The sequence below is a fragment of the Onychostruthus taczanowskii genome, unplaced genomic scaffold (assembly GCF_017590055.1).
Source record: "Onychostruthus taczanowskii isolate IOZ18803 unplaced genomic scaffold, ASM1759005v1 scaffold89, whole genome shotgun sequence".
Lineage (NCBI taxonomy): Eukaryota > Metazoa > Chordata > Aves > Passeriformes > Passeridae > Onychostruthus > Onychostruthus taczanowskii.
The window spans coordinates 1,980,623-2,003,297 of record NW_024506882.1 but is presented as its reverse complement, the minus strand read 5'-3'; the positions used below and the strand labels follow the sequence as shown (position 1 = coordinate 2,003,297).

Sequence of the window (22,675 nt, the reverse complement as noted above, 5' to 3'; positions counted from 1 at the left end):
TTTTAGTGACAACACAATATATTGTTCCTGTTTCTCATAATAAATACATTTTATTTGATCTATTTTATTGCAAATGAAAAATCTATAGCAAGCAGAAAGAGACATCAAAAAAATCTGCCTTGGGTGTCAACACAGTGAGGTTGAGCCTCATACTCAGTTAGAACAAAGGGATAATGGGGTTTATTCTGAAAGAAATTCTGTGTCCATGCCACTGTTTGTTCAACTGAAAAGAATCTTTATCCCCTGGAAGGGACTTTCCTGTCTGCACGCACTGAGTGCATTCTTCAACACCTCTAAGGAATGTTACTTCCATTTTTCCAAACACATCCATTTTTATCTGCACTCATCATTAATCCAAATGTGAATCTTGACACATTTTCTGCTTCCTGAAATTTTCTGCTTGGTCAAATGACAGAAACTACCAGAGCTTTTGGAACATGAACACTCAGAAGGCCACCAACACGATCACGACTTTGACCTCGGTGGTTCTGGTCAACAGGGACCTTCCCAAATAACTCCCAAGTTATTTGATTAAGGAGGAAATTTATTTGCTGCACCAAGAGCAGCAGCTCCCACTGAGAACAAACCCCTGACAGCACCAGGACATGGGTCAGCAAAGGGAAAACCATTACAGAAAATATTCTGTGCTGCCACCAAGACCTTCTAGAGAGGATCTGAAAGGCAATTCTCCAAAGTGACCCTGCTGAAAGCTCTCAGCTGTCCTTCTCTTTCATATGAAGGTTCTTTCACTTCAGTAGAAAATTGGAAGCCAACCAGAGAAAAGGCTGTAACCCAAGGTAACCTGGCAAATAAGAACTTTAATGGAACCACTTCTGAACCAAAAAGCAGCAGTGCAGGGAAAAGGAAAGGACATGCACTTCCCAAAAGCTGTTCCTTCACTAATCAAAGCAAAGGAATTACAAACCCCTGCAGCTGACAGGACACAACAGCACAAATGAAGGTTCATAAATGAAGAATTAAATAAGGAAGGAGTGAAGTTGATGGTGAGGCAATGAAATGGACAAAGAGCAGTGGAAATATGGAGCATCTATTTGCCAGCAAGAAAGTCAGCCCTGCAGTTATCAGAGATGAAAACCTGCTAGACAGCAAGCCAAGACTCAATGAAATCACTAATAAATTAAACATTGCAGATTTACTGTGGCGTGCTCATGGATAACAAATTAATACACTAAGCTGAGACACTCCTCAAGAGCCAAATCATGCAAATATTTAAAACTATATTAGTATTAATCTTGTCTATTACAGTAACATCCAACAGACAGGAGCATGAGCAATGTGCTGTCCAAATACAGAGCAGCACAGAGCCCATGCCCTGGGGATTATCCCTTTTCCTAACTCTCACTGGGAGTTTATCTCTGTACAGAGGCTAACAATCTTTTCTTTCCTATGATTATAAACACATTTTATCTTCAGTATCTACTCACATGATGCAATAGCACTACTTCAGTGTGATAAATTCAGCTTAACAGCAGAATTTCTGGATTATGATCCCTGGCTAGTACTACTCAGCAGGGAAGGCCATCAGCTACAGTGATCTGTTTGCAGGATTTTGCCACATCTGATCCAAACTGTGGCTGATCACACTAAGCCACTCAGTTTTTCAAACTTATCTGTGTTATAAAAAAGATGTTCACAATGCTGGGATTGAAGGAATTTGGGGAGATTTCCCCACACATCTCTTTTTAAACTGTGCTGATGGTGAAAGCACACAGAGATCCAGCAAATCACCTCGGGAGAGGAGCAATTCCAGCTCCCCTCAACAATGTAAAAAGCTGTGATTTTTCTCCTTCTCCGGCCACACTGTGATTGTGATGGACTGTGTTTGTTTTTCTGTTTTGTTTTCACATGAGCTGGCCTGCCCTGTGTCTCTCTCTGTGGCTTCTCCTAACTGTTGTTTTCCTCGGTGCCACCGAGCCTTCTGTCCCACGCTGTCATTTCATTCCTATTATTAGGTTTGTTTTGTTGCACATATCAGAAATGAAAAGGCTGGTGGTTACAAGGGAAGCTTGTAATCAGCACCGAGCTCACCCCACGGTGCCAAAACTCACTCTGTGTGTGTGTGAGAGAAAAAGAAATTGTTGTTGCAGCAAGGAAAGGAGCTGGGAGGGAGACAGTGAAACAAAAGTTGTGCTCTGTCTTGTTTAAGATTTTTCCAAGCCATGAGCTTCTTTTGATACTACAAAACCCCAGACATTTCTCTGAAAACAGAGGGATTTTATAACATCATCTGAAGTACGAAAACGAGGCAATGGAACCTATATGTAAACAGTCATTAATAAGCTCTAACCTTCAAAGAAGGTAATTAATTAGCTCCAGTACTGTGCTGTCACCCTTCAGAGAGAGCAAATCGTATAATGGGGGTGTGATGGAGTCCAAAAAGCACCAGGCACTTGTAAAGTCACTTTTCATGATGCTAAAAGAGTAATAATTCACAATGTTGATTTCTAATCATATAAACTTGTGCCACTATGAACAGCCATTACACAAATCCATCCCACTGTCACTTCCCTCTAATGTAAATAGCTGTTTGTAATAAATGAAATTTTAAAAAATCAGCTCAGAAACAGAAATACTTTGTGGAAAGCTACAGTCAGTCAGAGATTTGCAGGACGGGGAGGGCAGGCACGGTGCTGCTGCTGCAGGGCTCTCAGTGTGCTCTCCTCTCTGGGAAGGGAGGGGGTGATGACACACAGCCCAATTCAGCAGGGAAACCTCATAATTATGTTCCACGAGCAGCTCTCCCAGGGCAGATGATGGACTCACTTTGGCAGCACTAATGACTGTGGCAGTGTAAGACTGAATGTTGTCTCCACAGGCTCCACCACGGGACTGATGGCATCGGATCAGCTACAAGAAGAAAAGACAGCAACCAAGTCACTACTATTAAACTACACAAACCCATAACCCATTACCAGAGCTCTTATTTATCATGTACAGTGGTGTGTTTTTTCCTACAAACAGCAAAAAGCCCTGCTGAGACACTTAACCCCTTTTTATAATCTTCTGGGTGCCACCCAGACTGTCGCGTCCCCCGCTCCAGTTTTCAATTACCAGATGAGTACTCACTAAGAATTCATAAACTTTGAAATGGTGGGATTTTTGGTCTGGCAGCAATACCACAAATAAATTTAAATAAATATAATCAAAAGCTTTAGCCATGTATATGTAACATTAAATATCAGCCATTCTAAGAATCTGAGTGTGGCTTTCCCCTCCTTTTTATGACGAGCAAGCAAAGAAATGACAAAGGAAAAGAGTTGTTTGAAACTTTGCATTTAATAGATTAAAGGAATGTACATGGGGTTTGCTTTTTATTGCTTTCCTTCAAAATCAATAAATCAAAACAAGACTCTTGTACCTGCCATCACCCTACAAAAGTAGGTTTTGCCTTTGAACCATAAGTAACAATAGAATCTGTGCTTCTATGCAAAATTAGAAAAAAATATAAATATTTGTTGCTTGCACACAGAACATGCTGTTTAACTATTTGAGCTAAAGAAAATTAAAAATTACTGTAAAATGTATTTGTTTCTACAGACTTTTCTGTCCTGCTTATATTTAAACATCTAAATAAAAATACCTAAACTAGGGAATTTACCTGGGAACACACACGCTTATATTTAAACATCTAAATAAAAATACCTAAACTAGGAAAAGCCCACAGCGAATTTAGCTGGGAACACACAAGCCATTTAAATTCCCTTTGTGATACAATTCTTTTACTGATATTTTGGCAGCAATACTTTTTAAATTCTGTGCTGAGCAGGGTTAAGTTTTCCAGCATCAGCAAGGTGTGGCACTCAAGGAAAGGCAGGCCTGAATTTGGGAAGAAATCAGCTGTGCTGGAGGAGGTGTAACAGCAAATAGATTTCTAAAATCTGCCTCTGATAATTTCTGGCTCAGCTCTAGAAACAGCTTCTCCAGTCACAGGTGGAAGGGAGAAAAAACATCTGCTTTGAAATCAAAATAAAGCATTAGGAGCCGAATTTAGGCTTCACTTCAAGCTTTAAACACACAACCGCTCCTCTGGGTAAAAGCAATGATCATTTCTTTGCTTGGGAATCTATTTTCTTTGTCTCTAGAAAGAAGGAAAAAAGTCTAAAATTTTTCACTTTTTTCTTGGAGCTTAACTTTTTCAAAGGTGTTCAAAAGGGGCCAATTTAATGTTATTTTCTAAGCTACAGAGTGCATTGCTGTGTCAGAGAGCCAACAGGCTCTTTCCAGACTCAGTTTCCCCAAAGAGAATTTAAGAAGTGGGGTTTTTTTGCCTACCTTCAGAAGTGTCTGTAATTAAATGTTTTAAACTTTTAAAGCACAAAATGGGTTGATTATTGAGTTACCTCACTGGAAACACATGTTTCTGGCTGTCTGCTCTGCCTTCCAAGTCCCTTAAACTGAGATTAAATCAAATGTGCAGAGTAAAGATCTCGTATTTTAAAATACTTAGGACTGTCATTTTAATGCAACTCCGCTTACTTTCTTTTGCAAATAGCTTTTTCCTGAGACCTTTTCTTTTCTTTTTCCCCCTATATACACAGAATCTAGAAGTATTTTTTGATATCAAACCCCTCCTTACCTTATTTTCTGCATAAGCAAGCCAACGGCTTCCAAGAGCAATAGGATTCATGTTTGGCCCTGGGCAAGGATAGCAGCCTGCAAAGTTTGAAAAGGCAACATTAAGAAATATCTTAATGACTTCTTCCAAAGAATTTTCTTTATTGCCAAGAAAACAAAAAGTCTAAACAAAAGCCTTTCAGTTGCTAATATCACTCAGTGGATGCTTGCATTTTTGTTTCTAGAGATAAGGCTGTGGTTACATGAGCTATTTTGAATGTTTAATTATGTGTAAATATTCATTTCTTCTTATGTTCGCATTTTTAAAGCCATTTTGATTTTTAAAAATGACATTCTGTGGTGAGGGAGTACTGATGTTTGACTCGATTGGTTTTGTATCTTCACATTTTAATTAATTTAATTTGATTGACACCTTTCTGTTGGTGAACAGTTCACTCACTTCAACCTCCTCTAGATTTTTACTGTATGAAAAGATGTTTTGTGCTCTTGGTTTCGTTTTTAATAATTCTATATACAAACCCTCAGCCTTTCAAAATGCTTTTGATTTTAACAATTCTCTATACAAGCCCTCAGTCTCTCTATATACTTTTGCACAAACTTTACACAGTGGGAAAATTTGTAATTCCTTCAAAATTGGTGGCAATGTTTTCACTGCTCACCTGCTTTCCATTACCTTTATATTATCAGTAAAAATAGATTTATACATATGGATAAAAATGAACATAGAAAAGAGAATTATTCCTGAGGATTAAAACATGTAAATACCTGTCAGACAAAATAGCTGTGAATGAAAACATGGAAAGGCTTAAAATAAATAATATTAAATGGCATTTCATAGATAAAGTTTTTTTAAATATCTATTTTTATAAAATGATATAAGTAAAATAAAATTTTTATAAATAAAACAAATAATTTGTTTTTTAAAATAAGCATTTTTACACTAAAAACTAAGGAGGAAAGAACAGGGGGAAGGAGGAGGCTATCAAGCAAATGGTTAATCTCACTTTTCATCAGTTCTTAGGCTAATACAGTCAATTTAGCAATTTAATTCCTCTCAGTGATTGGCCAAGAAACAAAATATTGAAGACCTTACAGACATGTGTGTCTGATTTAAAGGAGCCCTGGGCAGCTGCTCCTGTAACCCGGGCTGAAGGAGTGCAGGCAAACTGTATTTCAGAACACATACAACACAACTTTTATTCAGTGTATTGCTTAAAATCCTAATAAAAAAAATAAACCCCAAAGCCAGGCAGTGCCAGTGAAGTTTTCTATTTTCTGAATCTCTCATATGAGACTCTGGCACTGCTCTGCAGCCTCGGCAGGGACAAGAACCCGATCTCCACACACGTCCAGCTCTGTTCCAGCAGGCTCCAGAAGAGTCCAGAACATTTCCTGAGCACAGCAGAACTTGCAGAAAGGCAGAGGTTTTATTTCCCACACCTGCAAAGTGGTGAGGAGCAGTGTGGGAGGTGTTAGCACCTTTCTGGAAGGTTCCATGGACATTTGACAACACTTTGGAAGCGGGTTTGGGCCTGCGTAGATAAACAAGCCTGGATTTCATTTTCCAGAGCAGAGCACTGAGGGTATTGCAAAATTCCAAAGATCACAGTGAGCTGCTTGAAAGGTCAGGAAGAAAAGGAAGGAGAGAATGAATTCACCCAGTTAAAGCCATCTCAGGCAGAACCCAAGGAGGGTTTTGTGAGGCCTTATCACCGGCCCGATCTCAGGAAGGAAAACGAATTCTGAAGAGACGATGCCACAATTGTTATTGCATTCCAGGAGTGCATAAAATGTGGGCAGCCAGAGCCTCTTAAGGAACAAAGCAAGCAAAAAAAAAGGTTGTAAATACAGCCCTGGGTTGTAAATACAAACGTGTTCTTCCGATGACATTATAGATCAGGAGCGGTGAGGTTTTAATGCCGACTTCTGCCTCGGCAGCTCTTATCTGGGTCAGGAAAGGAATTCAGGTGCCCCAAACCTTTCTTTTACCTTCCCTTTTATGTCTAAAATACAGCACTAAAAGTTGCCAGATGATAACCCTCGTCATGTAAATCTCTACAGTGACTTCAGAACCAGTGACTTCTGTTTCCCAAATTCGTAACATCCCTGCAGGAGAAAACTAAAGGAGTCTCAGCAATTCATAGCAAAAAACCAAGTCCTGCTTGGAAAAGGGAGCTGTTCTCAATTACTTCAGTGAACTGAAGCCATTGAAGAACTGCAAAAAGAATTCTTCAAATCCAAAACTGATCACTGAACAGAAGAGTTACTCAGAAAAGCTGGGGCTGCCCTCCCCAAACCCAGTGCCCGTGGTTTGTGCCATGAACTGGGCTCAGTCAATCAGACTCCACACACAAATCAACCAATTCTAAGAATAAACTCCACAAAGGTCAACGATTCAGCTCGGTCCTAAACTCTACCCTCCGCTACGAAAAACAGCGTTAAAAAAAAGGAGCTATTTCCTCCCTTTCTTTTCTTTGCAAGTCTTTGCATTTTGGAAACTTGCAGCAGCACAAGGATAAACAAAGGGTTATACTTGATGGGAAGGAAAAGCAAATTGTTTTTCTGCTTTCCAAAAAAACAGCTGGAGTCAGCAGAACATCATCTACGAGGCAAATGAAAAGACAGACACGGCGTGACCCATCGAGCTGGGCCATCCAATCCTCAGCAGCCCCACTCCCTTAAAGATTAACTTCTATTTCTACCAGACTTCAAAACAACAGAGGAAAAAGCCATTCTAAGCAATAACAGCAGCAACTTCAGCGTGTTTACAATAGGAATGAACATAATGAGAATGCAGAACTAACTGTCAAGAAGACCAAAGTTTCCAAGTTTTAATGACAGCATGGAGAGGTCATCCAAGAAAGAATCACTCAGGGAAAGTCCTTCCAAAAGTGCAGCAAACCAAGCAAGTACTAAAAAATATCTGATTTTAGAACCAGCTTAACTGGGCCTATCACTCACAAAAATATAGAAAACCTACTGGAACTACTTCATAACTTTTGAGTACACACAGCTATCTTCTGCCTCTGTGCAGAGGAAATGAGTAACTTCAAAGCTAGGAAAAAAGGAAGAAAAATTGCGTATTGAAAATCAGAATCAAAGTCCAAGTTCTTCTGCTAATTTTATCAAGTTCCTACACCCAAAAATTCCAACTGGTGCTGCCCTAAGGAACAGTGAGGAGTAAGAAATGGGCTCCAGGATCCCTCTGAAGAGGGGCTTGGCTAAGGACACCCTGGGACTCACATCCTGTGCCTCAGTCTTCCCACATCCAAGATGTAAATGTTATCTACAGCCCCATAGGTGAATTCTTCAAAAATATAGGAGAAAACCTACTGGAACTACTTCATAACTTTTGAGTACACACAGCTATCTTCTGCCTCTGTGCAGAGGAAATGAGTAACTTCAAAGCTAGGAAAAAAGGAAGAAAAATTGCATATTGAAAATCAGAATCAAAGTCCAAGTTCTTCTGCTAATTTTATCAAGTTCCTACACCCAAAAATTCCAACTGGTGCTGCCCTAAGGAACAGTGAGGAGTAAGAAATGGGCTCCAGGATCCCTCTGAACAGGGGCTTGGCTAAAGACACCCTGGGACTCACATCATCCTGTGCCTCAGTTTTCCCACATCCAAGATGTAAATGTTATCTACAGCCCCATAGGTGAATTCTTCAGTGTTACAATTTCTCAGTTTCTTCCCTTTTTAAAAAAATAACTGCAGTTATTTATAAAGTTATTATAAAATTATAACTTCAATAAGGATACAGCTTGTGATTATTTGCATTCAAAAGTGCTTTAAACTTACTTGTTGCTGTGCTGATTTTATATATTTCCTTTTACTGAGAATACAGGAATCCCACATTACCTGAAGTTCTCCAAAGAGCTACACAAATGTTTGCTTTGTGAGTGAGCAAAGAGAAGGTTGATTTATTTTCCACTAATTTTCTATTTATTTCCATTACTACCCTTATGGTAACGATAAAAATCTCTACCTTTGGAGATTCAAATCCATAAGCCCATAATAAACCAAATCACCTCCTCTACACATCTTTGAAAATTCACCCAAATATTCCCTCCTCTGACTCTGGATGTTTTCATCAGTCTTGAGCTCCTCCAAGAAACCCAAGGCTCCAGTGCTTTCCTTGAATTGTTTTGCAAAAGCTCATTCTGGATCTTCAGCGATGGCAATGTGAACACAAAGAGAGCAGCCAAGAGGAGAAAAGCAACACATTCCTGTCCTCTCCCTTGTCCTTTAAACAAACAGCTCACTGGGAAAACTCTGCTCAGAGGAACAGAGTCATTACAGGCTGTGTCAGCTAGAACAGAGCTTGGGCCAATAAATCACCGAACACGCCGCTAATAAAACTTGAACCACTTCCACTGGGGCAGCTCTTCAGCATCTCCACAGCTTCTTCATAAAATAAAGATTTAAAGGAGATATAGGAATACAATATTCTCTCTAGAAGAATCTGATGTTAACAGTCAGAACTTGTCTGAGCTAAGTCAGGGCTTATTTTCAGTTTGCAGAACGATGCACTCAAAACTCCCTACTCACAGCACAGTTTTATTTCTTTCTCAAATCTCACTGAAACACACTGTAAAATGACATCTGATAAACCACTGCAAATTAATACATGAATTAATAAAGCTGAGGGAATGAAAAAGCCAAATCAGAATCACCTAACATTGCTTTCCCCCAAGCACATCCCATCATGTTCATCTTAAGACACTACTGGTTGATTTTTAATTTCACAGCACTTTATAAGAACTTAATTCCCTACAAAATTTATAGTACAGAAAAAAAAAATCTGGTTTTGGTATTTTCCAGACTTTCATCCCCTCTATCTTGACTTTGTTCTTACTTCTTAATGAAAAACATTTTAAATTCTTTTCTGTCTTGTTTCAGTCTTTTTTCCCTATCAATTTAATAGGAAAACTTTCTTTTTCCAGCATTTTCACTGGTTTCTTTTCCCCAGTTCTCTCCAGTGTCCTTTGCAGTGGTCCATGCTCAACCTTTTTTATAACTAATTTTGATTTACTATTTCCTAGGGGGGAATTTTAATGAATATGTCACACCTTGTACCTGTGAGGAATCCATACCAGAGGTTTTATTTCAGGCTGAGAGGATGGGCAGTTATTAATAAAAAATCCTTTCAGGATTTTGTCTCTGATCCCAAAATAAGGCAGAAATGGCATATTTTGGCTCACAGGGAATGCCATGAAGGCAGAGATTCCCAGGCTCACCTCCATCCTAAGGAAACCTTCCTGATTTCTGGAGAAATAAGGATTTTTCTGTTCAGTGCCTGGCAAGGTTCATTAAAGATGACATATGTCAGCTGAAGTGTCCAGTGATTTTAAACACAGTTTTCTAAACAAATTCCAAAAGAAGTAACTCATTTCAACAGAAATTCTTTGCCTTTAATCATTCAAAGGACTTGCTGGATTATCACTTCAAAAATCAGTGAAGCAGGGCCATTGTGTATTTTTAAATAAATAGCTCCAAGAACCCACTAAAGTGATGCTACTTCTCTAAAAATCAATCTGTAATTCTTTTCTGGGTCTTACAAAACACAGAGCTCTCCATAGGAATGGAATTACAAAACTCCATCCTTAATTCCTGCACTGCAGAGCAGCCAGAAAGCAGATCCATGACAGAGAGCACAGAGAGGGAATATGCAATAAATAATGGGTAGACTGATACTGTTGTAGCAAAAGCTTTGTTTATTACAAAGAAAACAAATCATATAAGTTGTTTTATCTAATATTTTTTTTGGTTGGTTGTTTTGGTTTTTTTTGGTTTTTTTAGCAAACCAATTTTTTTGTTGTTTATAAACTGTATAAAGCAATATTGTTTATAAATTCCTCTGCGTTCCTTCTAGATGAAAGGCCCTGTGTAAATGTTATTACTCTCACACTGTCACATACTTTCCAAAACTCTTCCATTGTTCTTGCACTTCCTTCTGTTTAAGTATCACCCATAAAATGGAGTAAAAGAGCAAAGGAGCAGGATGGACCCACTGAGAAATCAGGTTTGCCACCCAGGGCCTTTTTTTCTTACTTATTTTTTATTATTATTAAATTATTATTATTACTACAGAGATCTCCTTCCCTGTTCACTCTACCATGGCAGTTTGAAGCATCTACACTTGGATGGTCCCAGTGGGTCCCTCCCAGCTCACAAATTCCATCACTTTATGATTTTACTGTTACTCCACAGGTCCAAGCACAATCCCAGAGCTTTCACTAAAAAATATCAGTGGCCTTTCATGTTCATTAGGCCTCGCTGTTTAATTTAGCACTAATTTGATTGATTTCAGTGCAATGTTTAATCTCAGGTTTACTTTCTTTTTTTGTTCAGACTTGGACAGTGACAAATAATAAAAGCTGCCACTGAGGTTGTTGTTTCTGGGCAGGACAATGTCAGATGGCTTTGTCTGCCCTTTAACATTAAGGATTTGGGTGCTTTAGATAAAAATAACTTCTATAGAAACAAAGAGCACTTCCTGTTTTACATCTAATTTGTAAAACTGTCAGAGCCTGGAGATATGACAGACAGACATCTTGGGGACTGAGGCCTCTGTTGTGGCTTTATGCAGCTTTTCTGTTGTATTTACATTTTCCTGCAGTGGAGCAAAACCTCCTGCAAGCACCAATGTTTGTTCTCATAAATCCACCACGGTGCCCTAAAGATCTCTCCAAAAAGTGTTTCAGCATTATCCTGGACTGGTGAGACACTGATCCCCACAGCCAGAAAAAAACACTCTTATATATAACGCTGTTAAAAAGAAAAAGCAAAATTAAACCAACATTTCTCAGGGAAAAACACCACGAAGGGGTAGGTGGTCATATAAATGTGGGTGTATAAAAATTAAAAGTGCCTATAGCAATCCACAGGGACATACTTGGCTCTTCTTCACTGATCAAGAAAATCCTGTGACTCAGGAGCTCCCTTCCCACCTGCCCTGAGGACTTTCGATCGGAGCTGATCCCCCACAGACAAAGGAATCCTGTCAATTATTATCCCGTGTGGGATAACCAGGAGAAATGGCCACAGCTGAGGAGGGAAACACACACAACTTCTTGAAGAATGTGACTCTTCAGGCATTAAACCCCTTCACAGGACACATAGTGTTTTTACTTCAAAGTCAGGAGCTCGAGCTGCTTCCTGCGAGCCCGACAGGGAAAGGAATTCCAACAGAAATGTCCAAAAAAGCCTTGAAAATTTCCAGACCAGCCTTGTGACAAAGTGAAACCACCAAATTATTCCTTGTGTGTGAATGTGAGAGCACGCAGCAATCCCAAATCCAAACTGCAGATCAGAGCACCCAACAGCATTTGCTTTGGGGGTTTTATTCACTTGGAGAGGTGCAGGGCATTCAACATCCACAGACTGATTTTGGCTGGGGGTGAGGAAAACCTTTCCAGGCTTTCTATACAATAAACTACTCTGACTAAAATCTGCAAAATTACCTCTCTGGGCTCTACAGAACAGCATCAATAGCAACGTGGTGCCAGCTAATGGCTGCAATAAGTGTCTCCATCCCTGGGGAATGCTGGATGGAGAATATATCAATATGAGGAGTGAAGGGCCAGGGAAGCTGGACACAGGGATGATGCCACATGCATGATGTTATCTGGGAGGATCTTTACTCAGGGCCCAGGGGGTGGGCAGGATATTCTTTATGGAGAAGGAAAGGATCCATCAGGCCATATTCATAATCAGCACTAAGTAAGCAGTTTTGGGGTGAGGAGCACTGATGGAATAGAAATCAATGGAATTCAGCTTTTCTGCAGCTTTTCTTTAGAGCAAAGTAGGGGCAAAAAAAGCCTGAGCATCACTTTGGTTTCTGATCCTTCAGTCACATGCAGAAAAGGCTCTGAAGGAAATCTGAAGTGAAGCACAATTAAACTCAGCTATTTCAGAAGCTATTTAAAATCCACACCTTGACACTCACAACTAGTAAAGGAAACACATTCTTAACATAAGCATCAAATGAATTTTTCTTTAATTTGGCCACATGAGCACCTAAACCAGTGCAGGATATGAAATTCCTGCTGGGCTTTCTCCTCCCCTTGGTGTATTTCCTTTAGGGAAAAGGAGCTGGCTCCAAGCACGAGGAGAGCAGTGATGGATGGAAGTGACTGCCATGAGACTGATGTTCTGCCTTCTCCTAGCAGACATTTAAAAATCAGAACACCCCACAGGGTAGATTAGGGGATATCCTGGTAATTTTTCTACAATAGTTACAGCATGTTTTTGCTCCACATTTAAGCACCTGTCTTAAATTCCCTCTCCCAGTCTGGAGCACCTGTACACTGAGGTTTTGTTACCTCAGTGTAACAAAAGGCACAAATAAAACATTCTGGCTCCCTGCCATCCAAGTCAAATCAGCATATTTCCATGTGATCCCAAGCAGGGGAAAACAAAGGTTGGTGCTCTGTCAAACTTGCTCAGGAAAAATCAGGAAATGCAGGAGTTAAAACATTCCAACAGCAGCACGAACTTGTCCATCTACATCCTGAATATTTTATGGTATATTTATTGTAACAATATATTAAGCTACACATCCAACCACAAAAACAAAAACAGAAAGACAAATACTCCTCATGTGCACGGCAGCTGCATTAGCATTTCTGAGTATCTTCAGAATTCCTGACACTGCTTTTAATTGGACATTCTGCATTTCATTTCTATGTATAAATAATCAACAAAGCAGACCAGAGCTTCTGCTTCATATTTGTTCTGTCTCAGTGAGGTTCTAAGGCTCCCACACCACTTAGGGATGGAAGAGGTGATTTCCACACCATCACCAAATCTTGAAAATAAAGATTTTCTTTTCCCTAAAAGTAACACAAAACCCAACAAAGAGCCAGTGATCCTCAGTAATATTTCTGCCCTTTGTGCCCTCCCTTTTGACCAAAACCAGTCAGAGAATTTTTTTCATGCTGTCAAATATCTCAGTGACGTCCTCAGAGCTGAGGTGCACCAGCACCAGTCTGGACAGGACACAGGCTGCCCCAACAATGCAAACAAAAAAGCCTCCAAGACCTTTTCCTGAGCTTCCTTTTCAAGGATTTCTATTTTTTAATTGATACTGGCACTGTCCTTTAATAATTTTTTTCAAAGGCACAGCCAAGGAAGGCAGTGGCCAGTTGGCTGCCTCCCAGAAATCCCTGCAGCTAACGAGGGAGCTCATTTACATCCCATTCCAAACACATCAGAGGAATTTAAGCCTTTCAAGATACGCTCTCAGGTCGAGGAGATTTCAGCACATGAAATGGGGAAACTCAGACAAAAGCTCTGCTGCAGCAGACGTGCCAGGGCACAGCACCTGCCTGGGAGCAGGATCCAGGGGATGGCTGAGCTTGGGATCCTCAGCACAGGTCCCAAAACCCATAAATCCAGGGAAAAAACACAGCTCTGCCCACTCACAGCATGGCACTGCCAGAGGGAAGGGCTGTGCTGGCTCCAGCTCTGGCAGCATCCAAAATGCCCCAAAAATGAGGCTGTCCTTAATTAAACCAGAGGAAAGTTTCAGAAAATCTTGAGTTTCTAATATTAAAAAGCAGCACAGCTGGAGAAATACTTGGCATTAGTGATATTTCAGGAATTTTTGGACTTTAAAAAAAATAATTTCATCATTATCTCCAAAAGTTTTATTTTATCCTCTTTAAATTCCAAAGCTGTTCCACAAAACACACAGCAAATCAAATTTATGTTTAGGAATAGAGTATCCCTGCTCCTCAAAATTAACTTCAGGGCATTAATTTTTAAAAATAAATTGCAGTATCTTAAAAAAAAACCCAACAAAATAAGCCCAAAAATTCTCAGAATACACATTTAACTGAGGGGTTTTCTATACTTTTGGTCTAAAATAAAGCAAGGTTTGTACTCATTCTTTTTGATGAAATAAAAGGGAGTGATGAATAGGACACAAATAAATCCTTTCCCCTTTGGATCTTGTCACTGAATCCCAGCAGAGTCCCAGTATCTCACATCCATGGATAGGAAGAAACTGACACCTATTGGCAACTTTAATATTACTGCATGAAGCTGCTTTCCCTCAAACTATGACAAAAACAGCTTCTCCTAAGGAGATTCTTCTATAAATACAGAGATAATATTAAAAAAAATTTAAACTTTTCTAATTGTGACTGAAAATACATCCAGAAAAATGAAGATTCGTTTTAACAATAAAATTCTGACCTTTCCAAAGTAAATTATGAACTGTAAAGTCACATAAAAAACCCCAATGTGCCTAAGGAACAACCAAAAATGAACAGTGGGTAGACCACTGTTGATATGGGTTGAATTGCTGCTGATGTGATAACCTGGAACTCCCACCTGAGGTTTTTACACATATTTGTGCAAAATGAACACAAGAATTGTTCAGCTACTGATGGATGGCAGTGTGGATGCCCTTCACAATTAGTTACAGCAATAATAAATACGGAAAAGAGTTCAATATTCACAGAAAAAGATTTGGATTTGGGATTTTTTTTTTGAAGCAAGTATTCCTGAAGCTCCAAATTATTCACTGAGACCTGCTTTGAGAATTTAAAAATAGAGAAACAAACAAAAAGATCTGTTCTGTCCACCTCTGAGCCCAAAATTGTACGTACTGGTGACGAAGAATTTTTTGGTGAAAGTGCAGCTGTCGAAGGCGGCGATTTTCTCCTGCAGGACCACAACGAGGATCCTGAAAACACAGAAATGGAAGGTCCACTTTAGACATTAAATGCATTGGTTTCAAGATTCAATATCTAAATGTAATTATTTCAAAAGCATCAATATAAACTCTGCAGTGATGAAGTGCCAGGTTACCAATCCCTGGCAGTTATTGAGGGCTCTCTCTCCTCCCAACCACACGAACTCCTCTGCAGGAAGCGCAGGGGGCTGATCCACAGCAGCACAGCACTTTTGTGATACAGCTCTTGCACTCCAAGCTCCATTAAAAAGCAAGAATGGAGCTGCAAAGACCCTGAATTACTGTCACTGACTCAAACAACAATCGGCAGAACACGAGCTAAATGTGGAATAATCCCACTGCCCGCCTCAGTGCACATTTACTAAAACATTTTATTTACTAAAAGCAAGGGGGAGTGTAATACCAAGAACATCAGCTGAGATGAACACAAACAGAGCTGAGAGAAGCAGAATTTGGGTCAATTAGCATATTAAAGATGGATGTTTATCTGTTTGCTTGTACATTACACTTTTATTGTAAAGGCCAAAACCACAGGGTAACAGGAAACATGGTGCTGCCTCAAAAAACAGAGCCCAGAGATGCAAATGTGGAAGCAGAGCAGCATCTTGCAAGTTTTAGAACCAGGGAACACTCTCCCACACTGATTACTTCCCAAAATCAAGTTTTTAAAAGCCTGACATGAAAGAAGTACCTGGGAAACCAACACATAAAACCTACATTTAGCAATATGACATAATTAATAATCTGTTATTCTCTCATTAGGCAGACTATGAGAAAGTATTTTTTAATTAGCTGTCAATATAAAGCATTATTAAATAGTGTTTTAATTATTCTAATTGTAAAGATACAACATGGAAAAAAAATTAATCACATCTCTCACTGACTAAAACACACACCTAATGCTTCATGTGAACATTATGACTGTGTGTTACAGCCTGGAACAGTCACCTTTAAAAGGGATGAATCACCTCAGCCTCAACTCATGTCCTTGGGGAAAGGGTGATGATTCTCTCCCAGCAGTGTGAAATCAGCCTTTAACCCCTTTTTCCCTATTTTCATCTGTTTTGGTACAAGAATATTTCCTCTTATCCCATGAGAGCTCAATACCTGGGAAGAACTACACTAAAATCAAAATATTCACCATCCCCTCATGCTTGCTGATGTTTTCAGATAAATAAATAACATAAATTAGTTTTGGACATATTAGTAGTTTTAGTTAAATGACATCTTCCAATTGTTGAAACTGCAGGAGAGAAAAACAGAAGATAATACATCAATTCTAACTTTTTCTACATTGCCTAAAGTAAAGGAAACCAATGAATAAAGGGAAGGCTTTGACTGCAAGGTGGAAGTGTAATGTGTATGTACTGAAAACCTATGGATATTTGGGAATATTTCTCACTCCTGGAGATTTTTGTTTTCTCCTCCTTGAAGACACTCTGTCTTTCTGCAGAAATGAACCCCCCAGATGGAAGATTCCAGAGGATTTATTGATTTATTTTTTTTAGTAGCAGTTTACACTTAGTTGCACAAGTTTGATGCACACTCCCCATCTGCATCAAAACCAGGCACAAAAACCAAATAATTCTGAATTCCCCAATGATTTGTGTTATTATTTACTGAAGGACCATCCATTCTGGCATGGCAATATGGATTCCCAAAGAAATGCAGGAATTTCTTCATCCAGGGCTCTACCTTTACCCCAGGAGCTGGATTGCACCACTCCCCCAGGGCACCTGAGGCCACGGTGACTCACGGCACTAATGGGAGGGTGAAGGGAGCAGAACGTCAGCAGGGCTTGGACCAAAGTCACCACTCCAAATTCTCCCACCAGGAGTGCCAAGGGATCAGCAGGATCCTCACACACGGATCCTGGGATTTCTCTTCTGCCTTAAAAAGACATGGCAAACTAAAAAGCAACCCACAAAACTCCAGTTTTGTGTGTCTGGGAGAGATGGGCATTTCACATTAACTCAGCAAAATTTGATTCCATGGACACAACAGATGCTGTTCCTCTGGAACTCTGTCATCCTCAGCCTCCAGACTATTTTCTCTCTATCCCTACCCAGAGATGCTGCTTTGTTATTTGACTCACTGGAATATTATTCCCTGCAAACCACAGGCTGCACACCAGGAATGTTTTGGATGTGCAGGGAGGCAAAATCTGACAGCCCAACACAAAGAAGAGACATAAACTCCTTAGTGCTCTGTGCTGTTTAAACTCTCTGTGATCCCATTTCCCCAGCTGTAGGTGGATCATCGAGGATTTCAGCGATTCCTGCTCACCCTTTAGCACAACTGAAAGAAGCTTAAATGATTTTTTTTTGTTTGAGCTTCTTAAACCAAAGCCATGGGGGATGTACACTGATGCATTCCAACTGAAATACTCCTTGAGAAACAGAGAATCAGAGCTGTGCTTACAGGAGAGTGAGAAACAGAAAATCAGGAAGGTCATACACCAGAAATTTTATTTATTACCAAAAATAAATAAAATTTATTTCCCAAACACACAGGGAATGCAGAGAGAGCACCCTTACCTTTTATTGCAATGCAGGTCATAAATAGGAGTTTTGAACTGGATGGACTTGACCATCTCTCCTGTCCTCAGGGAATACAGATCCACACAGCAGTAGGGTGGGCTAGTGCTGAAAGGAATAAAAAAAAGAATTTAATGGAAATCAGGGCATTTTAAAAACTGGGGTTTAATTCTTTCTGCTTCCTTGTGTTGCTTAGCACCCTGAAGGAAAAGTCACAGAACCACAGAATTATTAAGATTAGAAAAGACCTCCAAGAACATCAAGTCCTGGACCCAGAATTCCAGCAATCCCAGCAGAACCCTGGAGAACAAAGGGTCAATATAAACCTCCTACATTTAGAAGGAAAACTGAATAATGATCTTCATGATGGCCATCAACCTGTATTGTGCCACTGATTATCAAACACTTGGTCTCTTTTACCACCAGGAAGACTTTGGAAGTTTTAAACCACATCCTAGTACAAAACTACTCCTCAGAGTAACTCTCTCCTACAGGGAGGACTCTCCCAGAGCAGAGCTGAGAGCTGAGCTGCCTGCCTGAGGCCGATGGAGACACCTCACCCAGAATTTACATTACATCCCTGATGGACTTTTGTTTGAACCGTACAGATCTTTTCAACTCTTTGTGTCACTTTTATCATTTTCATATAAATAAAAGCTTTAAGGCCATTTCTTAATAAAAAAGGCTGAGTGGGAAAAGCACTGAGTGTTCGATAGGGCCGAGGAAGGCAGTGGTGGAAACCCTTTTAGGGGCTGAGGAGAGGCTTTGATGTGGCAGCTCTGTTCCACAACACCTTTCTCCCCCTCCAAGAACGCATTAAAACCTTGGCTATTTCTAGGTCAAGGAATATGAAGGAGCACAAATTGCCAGCTGTACAAACACATCCTGAGCATTGGTAAAAGAGGGTGTTCCCCCCCTGCCCGTATCTGTTTTATTTTACAGAGTTTCACACAATTCCTGCCCCAGCACTCACTTGTCTCTTGGATCTGCTCAAGCTGCTCGAGAATTTTCTGGAAAGCTGGAGGACAAATGTCAACTGTTTACCCCCAATGCCTCAAGATCATAAAATGGTTTATACACTAATGTAAAATATACAGTAATGCAAAATATACAGTAATGTATAATATACAGTAAATGCACAGCAAGACAACTGTCAGAAAAATAACTGAAAAAATAACTTTTGACATTTTGCCCACTGAAATTTTTCCCAAAATATACATTTTTCTAGGCTAATAACTAGAGGGTGCAATTTATTACTTCAAGCACTTCAAAGGCCCTTCAAAAACACCTTTAAACCAGTGAAACTCGAGTCAGTTCCTTCACATTAGAGTTCACTCCTGCTCAAAAACACAGAAAGCCACTGCAAGATCTAGGTACAAACTTTTTTAAATTATGTGATTTATTACCTCTAGCAAATTATAATATTGATAGAAGGGGAATTTCAAAACAGGAATCTCCAAAGTAGATACAGCTAAAATTATATAAACACACTTAATAGTGATTACTATTTTCACATCAGCCTGTTTTGAACAGTTTTTCCAATTTATGCGTAATAATTCTGTCACTCAAATGCATTATTATTATTGTTATTATCTCTTGGTTGATAACTGAAAAAATAACTTTTGACATTTTGCCCACTGAAATTTTTCCCAAAATATACATTTTTCTAGGCTAATAACTAGAGGGTGCAATTTATTACTTCAAGCACTTCAAAGGCCCTTCAAAAACACCTTTAAACCAGTGAAACTCGAGTCAGTTCCTTCACATTAGAGTTCACTCCTGCTCAAAAACACAGAAAGCCACTGCAAGATCTAGGTACAAACTTTTTTAAATTATGTGATTTATTACCTCTAGCAAATTATAATATTGATAGAAGGGGAATTTCAAAACAGGAATCTCCAAAGTAGATACAGCTAAAATTATATAAACACACTTAATAGTGATTACTATTTTCACATCAGCCTGTTTTGAACAGTTTTTCCAATTTATGGGTAATAATTCTGTCACTCAAATGCATTATTATTATTATTATTGTTATTATCATCTCTTGATCGAACATGGTAAGACCATTCTACCAATGCTTTTGTCAACCATACTGTGTAAAACCTTGTGTTCAAATGCCAATAACCAAGGAGTATCATGGAATCACAGAATTCCAGATTGGGTTGGGTGGAAAGGACCTTAAAGAAAGCTCATCCACTTTACAGGGACACTTTCCACTATCCCAGGTTGCTCCTTGTCCCCTAGCCTGGAATATTTTTTGTAGATATGCCAGAAAAACTCTAAAATTCTGTCACAAATAAAATTCTTGTGAGTAAGTCCCATAGGTTATCAACAAATATTCAGTTTGCATCCTGATTGTTCAAACAGCTGCAGAGAGAGCAACTTCTTTAAAGGTAATGGACACAAATCCACCAACAACTTTAAAATGTGGCAATAATAAATGTATAAATACACTCAGGCCTTTGTATCTTCTTCTATTTGAGTGCTGCAGTGCAGGCATGGAGGGGAAATAGCAGATGCCTCATCCAGATGGCACTTGGTGACATCTGTGCTCGTGCCCCATGACAGCATCACCTCTTCCCAGAACTGCTGGGTCCCACCATGGCAAAAAAGCTCTGTGCAAAATGTTTGCACAGAGACAAACATACCACTCAAAACATTCATGCTCTTTTAATGGAAAAAAAAAAACTTAAAAGGAGAAGAGTGATGGAATCAACATGAGGAAAGTTTTACTGTGCCTTGAAGGCTTTGCTTTATCAAGGGTTGATTTTCCTCCTCTCTGCCACACGATGAACATCCCACTCAAAGAGAGATGGACCTCAGTGGCAGGCTGGCCTCATGAGTCTAGAAAGGAAAAAAAAGAGCTTGGAGGTGTAAAACTGAAATAAAACTTTTGCTGGGAAAACTTTTGCCCTGTACGAAACGTTCTTTACGTGACGGAAAAAGAGCTTGGAGGTGTAAAACTGAAATAAAACTTTTGCTGGGAAAGCTGCCCTGTACAAAACGTTCTTTACGTGACGATTTTCCAGTCAATTGTGGCCTTTAATAAAATCTTTGGCCAATATCACTGCATTTCATACCACCTTCACAAAGTTTCTTTAAAGCCCAGCCTAAAGCACAGGCTTAATTTTATTAATTACTTACAGACTTATTTTTATTAATTACTTTTGGTGCCTTTAAGAGGAAACAAAATTATTAAAACTTACACCGAAAGCCTATTTAAAGTAACTAATAGTTCAACATAATCTCTTACTAGGCCCAGTTTTAACAACCTGCAGGATTAAAAGAAATAGAATTTGCTGTAAATATTAGGTTGCTAAGAGCCTGAACTGGAATATAATTTCCAAACTTGCAGAGACAACAGGTGAGAGAAAAGTGACAGCAATTCCAAGGAACTGGCTGTTCAAGGTATACCCAAAAGATTTGCACAGCAAATTACTCCACAAGGTTGAGTTGTTTTTTTTTAATTACTACTCTATAAAGCATCAAATCTACCAATAAATTGCTGGTTAAAAAAGGCTATTTCCTTGTGGGAATGTGGAGGATGCTGACAGTGACCCAAGTCTTTAATCAGCAGGGGTGGTTACAATTCTCCTGTTCTAACTCTCTGGTGCTTCACAGAAGGGGAAGAGAAGCAAAACAAAACCAGAGCACAGAGTTAATTAATTGAATATTGGAAAAATTCCTGCCTGAACCTTTACACTGGAAAGTTGAAGCATGAGATTTGATTATGATCTTTGTAGCAATATTAGGAACATGGTGAGACCACAAAGGCAATTCTGTTCTCCTCAAGGGCCCTGAAGAAGGTTTGCTCAGATTAACAGATTTCAATTCTGGAAGGATCATCTTCTCTTTCCAGGCCATGAACAAAATGTCCCAGAAGCTCAAAGAAATTATTTTTTACCAAGCAACCTAATCTTGTCTTAAAAGACTTTGACCAACAATGAGTCCTCTATTTTTATGGTGAGCGGTTCCAACATTTTGATCCTTTTATTTTTATGAAATGACTTCTTAGTGCCTGACAGAATTGGTACATATTCTGCTTTTTGGCTTCTATGTCTCTGTCAAGGACACAAAAAGGCTCACTGCCTTCAGTTACCTTTTGTCAGTAATCACCCAGAGCAGTCCAGGCACCAAGAAAGTGAAAAAACTTTTGAGCCTTAAGCTGTAAGGTTTGTTTTCCAGGCCTGGCACTGAACTCCTCTAAGCCCTCTTCAGCAGGGCAATTCTCCCCTTTCTTTCTGAGAGATGCACACCAGAAAGAAAACTTTAAAAAAATAATAAATTAAAATATTTCTTTCTAAGAAAGAGCCTTCATTAGGCTCTCTGCATCCCATCTTTTCACAATAAAAACTTGAAAACTCCACTCTGTAAGTAATTTTCAGATTCATGGTACTTAACAGATTCATTCAAAATCAAGAAAAGCAGCACAAAATTTCTCAGAAAGTGACGCTTCCCCCAAAATGTGTGCGCAGCACTGAATCACAAAGCAGCAGAGACATTTTAAGTGCACCACAAATTACAAAAAGCATGGAAACACTTATTTCTAAATAAGAAAAACCTGTACCAACCTTAGACACATGTTACTAAATCTAATCCTTTAAATACAAGGGAGGGAGTTATTTGATACAGCACTAAAATAGTTGTGTTAAACACCAGGAGATACAAACTTCACTGTTGCATCTTCCTCAAATGCTTTGATCAAGTCTATCAGCACAGGAAAAAAAGTTCACCTTAGCTGTGAACTTCACCATCTCCACTGAAAATATTTTTATTACTTGCCCATGACACAAGAAGTCACCAAGTCCGCAGAAATCTTTTGTAACAGGTAAAATG

At 39.3% G+C, this 22,675-nt stretch overlaps 1 protein-coding gene across 12 annotated transcripts in view; it reads right to left on the bottom strand.

Annotated features, from left to right (window-relative positions):
- Positions 1-22,675, bottom strand: part of BCAS3 (BCAS3 microtubule associated cell migration factor) — a 300,833-nt gene that overhangs the window by 249,362 nt on the left and 28,796 nt on the right. For all 12 annotated transcript variants that reach the window (XR_005954169.1, XM_041425421.1, XM_041425419.1 and 9 more), the window contains 4 exons: positions 17,837-17,944; positions 15,214-15,290; positions 4,598-4,674; positions 2,785-2,868 (listed from right to left, as the gene is read on the bottom strand). Coding sequence is in view for 11 of the 12 variants with exons in the window: in XM_041425421.1 (XP_041281355.1) it covers positions 2,785-2,868; positions 4,598-4,674; positions 15,214-15,290; positions 17,837-17,944 (346 nt within the window). In the remaining variant the exon portion in view is untranslated. The remainder of the gene's footprint in view (positions 1-2,784; positions 2,869-4,597; positions 4,675-15,213; positions 15,291-17,836; positions 17,945-22,675) is intronic.